General features: G+C 43.0%; 1 protein-coding gene across 1 annotated transcript; it reads left to right on the top strand.

Annotated features, from left to right (window-relative positions):
• The first annotated feature begins 1,367 nt into the window (after positions 1-1,367).
• On the top strand, positions 1,368-6,287 carry LOC146631294 (uncharacterized). Its single transcript, XM_085355238.1, has 5 exons — positions 1,368-1,422; positions 4,410-4,721; positions 5,245-5,301; positions 5,557-5,682; positions 6,196-6,287. The coding sequence occupies exons 1-5, from the start codon at positions 1,368-1,370 to the stop codon at positions 6,285-6,287; spliced, it is 642 nt and encodes a 213-aa protein (XP_085211364.1).
• Positions 6,288-6,602: the final 315 nt, after the last annotated feature.

Below are 6,602 nucleotides of genomic sequence, written 5' to 3'. Positions count from 1 at the left end.
CAGGAAAACATATACACTGTGCAAGAGATACATACTAACTAATGATTAAATGCAGAGAGGTGTATAAACACAGAACGAGCAAAGAAGGAAAAAATTCATACATGATGGGAAGCCCGCAAGAGCCTAGGCTTATTGCAGCACAAATAAGGGAAGATTCAGGGGCACCTGATCCACTATAACTGTATTATTTGTCAAAACTGAGGGTTTTAATGCTAATCTCAAAAGCAGAGACGGGTGTTTGTCTTCTGAATTAATTTAGAATAGAATAGAATTCAACTTTATTGTCATTGCACATGTCACAGGTACAAGGCAAGAAAATGCAGTTTGCATCCATCCAGAAGTGCTTTAGCCATGATATAGATATATTAGAATATATATTAGCAATAATATAGATATGTAAGTATATTACAGAAATGGGTCTATTATGGTATGTTACAATGTACACGGTATGAAGGTATGTTATGAATATGCTATAACTATAAGTATAGTTACAGGCTGTAGTTAGTACAAGCTATGTACAGGCTATGAACAGGATATAAGTATAAAAAACTATACAGAATATGAGATATACAGCTATACAGAAACGTGAACTATGCAGGTTATAAACAGTTGTAGAATTAAAAATGATCGTATTGTACAGAATGATGTGAGCTGCATCCACAGAAGAGAGGTCTAAGAGATGAAGACTGATTACCGTTCAACCTTAAAATTCTATAGGAACCACAAGTACACCTAATATTCCAAAATTAAAATCTGGATTTCAGAGCGAGTCAGTGAAGAAAAGCAAATATGCTGTCTCTTTATAGTCCCTGTCATGACTCTCTCCGCAGCACTTTTGATCCATCAATATTAAACAATTATTGATGCAGCAGATTGAGATGAAACCTGGCCCAGAGGTACAGTAGGTGTCCCAGAGAAGGAATCTGTTGAAAGTTGGACATCAACTATTCTGGATGATTTTTAATGAATTTTTGAAATTTCCATATTTGTAGTGTATTGGCTGTATTGAATTGAATATAAGTTTCCTTTAATTTCTGAGGAATTCTACAGTAAATCTGGCTGAAACTTGGCACACAGGTACAGTAGGTGTCCTAGAGGAGGTATGTGTTGAAAGTTGGACCTCAACTATTCTGGATGATTTTTAATGAATTTTTATATAAAGCGAAAAGGCGCTACCGTAAAGACTGGTGTAAAAGCGCATGGAAATGTATGCGGCGGATAGGAGGCGGCTGGCTTGACCGCGGCTCACAAATGACGGCTCACTTTACCGCGGTTAAGAGACAGTGGCGGTCACACTGGAGGGCGGGTCTTGTTTATAAATAGCCTGCAGGTCTCACACACTCTCATTCTGCTGCTGCTGCTGAGGAATGAGCTGCTCTCCTTCAATGCACCGCTTCTTCTTCCTCGTGTTTGTCCCTCTGTGTGAGTAATTCTCCTTTTTCATCATCGTTTGCCTTTTTGAATACAAATCTGTGTTTGTCAAACTTAGCGACTTTGTCGCTATTTAGCCAGTTTTCAGACCCTCTTAGCGACTTTTTTTCTAAAAAGCGACTAGCGACAAATCAGGCGACTTTTTCTGGTGTTATTGGAGACTTATGTCGACTTTTTGACGTGAAAGCGCGGATCGCTCTTACTCTCAACAAGCAGCGGTGCTTTGGCACGGTGCACCTCCACCCGTGCCAAAGCGCTCACGCGGGTTGGTGGAGGATAGTCCTCCCCCCGCTGCTATCAGGGCAGGAGACGTTCACACCTGTGCGTCCAAACGGCAAATGAATCGCGCATGAGTGAAGCCGCTGCTCCGCACTGACTGTAACGGAGTCACATCTTATTTTACTGTTATGCTGTTCGGGTCACTTTTGCCGGTCCAAGCCCGGGTAAAGGAGCAGGGTTGGAATTGTGACATTAAAAAACAATAATTGCTAAAAGAAACTTAATTTGTAGTTCTAAATAAACTCTAACACCACTGTAAAGGACGTTTTTCTACTCACTTTGTATTTTCCACGATGTTATTTCTCTCTCCAACAACGTAGGTTACAATTACTTTTAGGACAGCAATAGTGATTTTTCTTACTGAGGAGTTGGCAACACTGCCAGTCAGAAGGTTGAAGGCGCGATCAGCTTTTGACTTTGTTTAGTTAAAACTCCAGTTAAAATTGTCGCTGACATTATAAATGTCTCTCTAAGACAGATTTGGCCCAGAGGAATGTTACAGTAGTTCTGTACCCATATTTTAAGAGGCCAAAAAGAACCGGATTGGTAAAAATGTAGGTACAATATCACAGTTATAAAGATACTTGAAAAACTGGTGAGGGTCAGGGAGTGTGGGGATCGGGTGGGTGCCGTTTGGGGTCTGCTGTCTCGCTCGTTTGGGGCTGGGTCGTGCCGCCCGGTACCCTGCTTGGGCTTCGGTGTTCTGAGTCCTTCTCTCTACCTGCCCTTAGCAGTAGCGGTTTTTGATACGGGCGACATGTTGCCCAGGGCGGCATCACGGGCATCGGGGGAAAAAATGGTGCCCGCCCTCATGCTGCCGACGTCACGCCAGCGCATATTGGGAATGGCTTAGGCACCCAGTAGCGGTCCTAGCCTGTTTGGCGCCCCGGGCGAACACTCTCTCTGCACCCCCCCCCCCCCCCCCCCCCACACACACACACACACACACACACATAAAACATTAAGGATTGTACATGAACATAAAACTGTTGTCGGAACCACACTGAATTTCACCAGAGAAACACACAAACACACTCACGTTTCTCCTCCTCTTCTTTTCTATTTTTTCTAAACTGAGCACCTGATGGCTTTGAACTTTTTGTGTCCGTCTTACATTGGTTTTAATTTTTCACTCCAGTATGAACACCCATCCCCCAACACAAGGATCAGCACAACATAACCTAACACACAGTTCACAGATTCACTTAGTCTGAGGTGCATTTCTGGGATTTCACACAACCCAGGATTCAAATCATGAATACATGATGGGCTTGGATTTACAACATTATGAATGAAATGTCTTTTTGACGGCTTGTGTGAGACTTTAAATCATCAAACTGTAAATTTTAAATTGTTATTGATCCTTTACTCCGAGTCCTAAAGTGTAGATTTATTTTCTTACTCTTCTTATATTTATTGTTTGTTTACTTGCACTGCTGTAGCTGGAGCCTCGTCGTCTCGTCTCTATATGCTGGACTGTCTGTAGCGGAGATGACAATAAAGTTTACTTTGACTTCAGCAGCGCGCAGGCGCACTGAGGGCTCTCACGCTCACTTTATAGAATTTCTAAAAAACATCAGTGCAGATTATAAGTCTGTATCATGATGTCTGGTGTTTTCGTGTTTGTTGGTTTGATTTTATTGTTTTATTTTGCGAGTTGGTTATTAGATGCTGCTCTAGCCGGTCAGAGAATCCCCCGCCGCCCCGCCCTCTCCTCCCTGTGCTGCAAGCAGCAGGTGCACCTCGCGAACGGAGGGCGCCCTTACTCCCAGCAAATGGGCAAAGGGGCCGGCTGCTTCCAAATGGAGCACATTTCATTCATAATGTTGTAAATCCAAGCGCCGGAGGGAGTGTTCGCCCAGAGCGCCAAACAGGCTAGGACCGCCACTGGCCCTTAGCACATCTGTGGAGCCAGGATGTGCTGACTTAAATTTCCGTGGGAGCTCTGGACACCGGTGCAGTACGCTGCTGTTCTGGTGTTTGTGACCTTGATGGAGGTGGAGATGTTCTCACAGAACAAGCTCCCACACTACCTGGAGTTATCTCCTCCAGCGTGCTCACCATGCCTGCATGTTTGGTGTCGAAGCCTCAGCAGGCTGAACTTTAAAGGATGTGTTTATAATGATGCAACCTCGTGTGTGTGTGTGTGTGTGTGTGTGTGTGTGTGTGTGTGTGTGTGTGTGTGTGTGTGTGTGTGTGTGTGTGTGTGTGTGTGTGTCTTCGGTGTCTTCGTAAACCATCAGTTTCTGGATGAGATGAAAGAAAGCTTCATGTAGAAGATGTGTGATCTGTTTTTATTACTTATTGTATCATTGCTTCTCATATCAGTATATAATTATAAATGCCTGATGTCTGTTGGTGAAACTAGGTAAACTTTAATGAGTCTTTAACAGACAAAAATAATTTACAAATGATTTTCATCAAACTCAACTGCAGGCAGAGACATGTTGGCCTGATGGAGACCCGGCCTGCCAAAGATTCTACTTAAAGCTCACAGTAATATGGTTTCAAATATCACAGCTGAGATATCACAGTTATCGCTCCCCTTCTAGCATTAGCATGGATGAATTGCTCTTTAATGGCAGCAAAAATGTGACAACGTGAAAAGTGAAACGTGTTGCTTCTAAAACAATTCAGATCAAATAAGGACAAAAGAACAAAGGTTTGATTCCCGTTGCTCTGCTCTGTGTCTCTCTCAGGGGCAGCTGTTCGATCTGATGAATCACTGACTGGGAGCTTTGGGGAGACCCTGAAACTCGACACTCCAGATACTCAGTTGATCGGTGAATATGAGATCATCTGGTCTCATGTTCAAGGGGGAACCACTACCGTCTTAATCCACTATGATGCTGGAGAATGGAGAAAAAATGCAACAGACAAGCACCAGCTGGATGAAAAGACCGGCTCACTCATCATTCGGTCCCTCACTGCTAATGACAGCGGACTTTATCAGAGGCAGCTCTTCAAAGGGAGCGAGCTGATCAAGAAAGAATTTAACCTGACTGTTGTGGGTCAGTAGTAAAATAGTCACGCAACACAAACACACTGGGGACATACTCACTTTAGTTAGCATCACATTATTTACCATTATTTCTTCTTATTATAGAAACGTCACATCATGAAGTCACATTAACAACCCTTTCAGCATCCTTCACAATAAAAGCATCAGCATCATTAACTCATTATCAGATGTGACAGTGACTCTGTGACAGTCAGAGGCTGATGGGAAATGGAGTTTCATATAAACTTTATAAGCTTTTACTTTAATACTGTCATGAGTGATAATATTATATCATGCACACAGCAAAATTTAAACACGGCCAAAATCAATTTAATTACACACGTGAGCTCATGAGGCGAGCGGCTGTTTAACAGATTCTTCTGTTTCACACATTCATTTATGCACATTATTGTTCAGAGAGTGATTTCCCACCACCGTCACACCTCAGCTCGCTGAGTGTTTCAGCTGCTGAGGTGATTGTTTGATCTGAGATATTTGAGTTTGCTGTAAATGAACAACTCCTGTTTCCCCAGAACCGTCCAGTTATTCTGCAACACCGACACAAACGTCAGCTGATCACAGCACCGCTGGTGAGTTTTCAGCGAGGGCTCGTTTCCATATATCAGTATGGAAACATCAGCATTTATTACTGCAGACATGGACAATTTTTATATTGCTCTGGCAGAGACGAGCGCCTTTCTTAATTCACAGTGTCTATTTTTCGTGATGTACTTGGATTTCCTAATTATGTTTTTAGTTCTAATATTTCACATGAATTTCATCATTGAAATAAACATCACTGATTTTAGTGAAACTACTTGTTGTCCCCTTTTCGTCTGTTCCAGGTCCAAAACCAACTACACCTCCAAAGAACGGGATACTCTGGATCGTTGGTGTTGCTGTACTGAGTGGGTTGGCCGTTCTTCTCGGCTGTGCTGTGCTGCTGTTTAAATATCGTGAGCAAATCAAAGGTCAGTTTGAGCGTAAAAGTAAGAGTGTGGGTTAGGGTTAGTTTCCTGTGGGGTTAGTTTCCTGTGGGGTTACCTTCACCTGTGATGAATGAACTTTCTCACTATGAGACACGATGAGCTGACAGATTCTCAGTCTGTGTCACTGAAAGCAAAACCAGGAAGTCAGATTTCAAAATCCTTTGAAGGTTTGATCATTTCTAGCTTTTATCCAGATATTACAACAAATACCATCACACGCTGTGGTCAGCAGCCTGCAGGCATCAGCTGCAGCTGGTTGTTAATATGAACTTAATGAAGTGTCCACCACACTGAGAGACATTAGGAGTCACAGTCAGCATCTCTTGTGTCCGTTGTTTTCAGTCTGGATCTGTAGAAACAGCTCGACTAAACCTCAGTGAGATGTTCAGTGTTGTGTCTGCAGAGCTGCTCTTCTTCTTTCAGAGAGCAGAGGTGACGTCTTTAACACGTGATCCACTGTCATCAGTCGTATTTCGTGTTTTCTTTTGTTCACAGAAAGGTTTCGGGTTCGGTATGAAGAGTGTGATCAAGAAGATCCTGGAGGACCCTCCGGACAGGAGAATGTAACACAGGATACAGCTGTGTAACGGACCTCCCACAGACGTCCAGCGTTACAAAGGTCATGTTTAATGCTGCGGACCTAACAGCGAGCAGTAAATAGCAGTAAATATGGCCTCTGTCTTTACTGTCTGTCTCTTTAAGACATTTGTCTATAAAAGATCCAAAGAGCAGCTGCTGCACTGTGAACCTGGAACATCCATGGAGAGAGTCGTAGGTTTTTAAAGTCTGGCACATGTATCTCAGTGGACCTGCTCTTTCTGATATGCAGTGCTGCTTTTACATTTTCTTCATCAGGTACTAAATATCTACATGTTGCACTGATTCTGGATGTCAGTCTCTGA

The sequence above is a fragment of the Diplotaxodon limnothrissa genome, linkage group LG6 (assembly GCF_057381915.1).
Source record: "Diplotaxodon limnothrissa isolate DT_005_m linkage group LG6, D_limnothrissa_male_GT1.1, whole genome shotgun sequence".
Taxonomy (NCBI): domain Eukaryota; kingdom Metazoa; phylum Chordata; class Actinopteri; order Cichliformes; family Cichlidae; genus Diplotaxodon; species Diplotaxodon limnothrissa.
The sequence above is the reverse complement of the archived record's forward strand: the minus strand, read 5'-3'. Positions and strand labels throughout refer to the sequence as shown.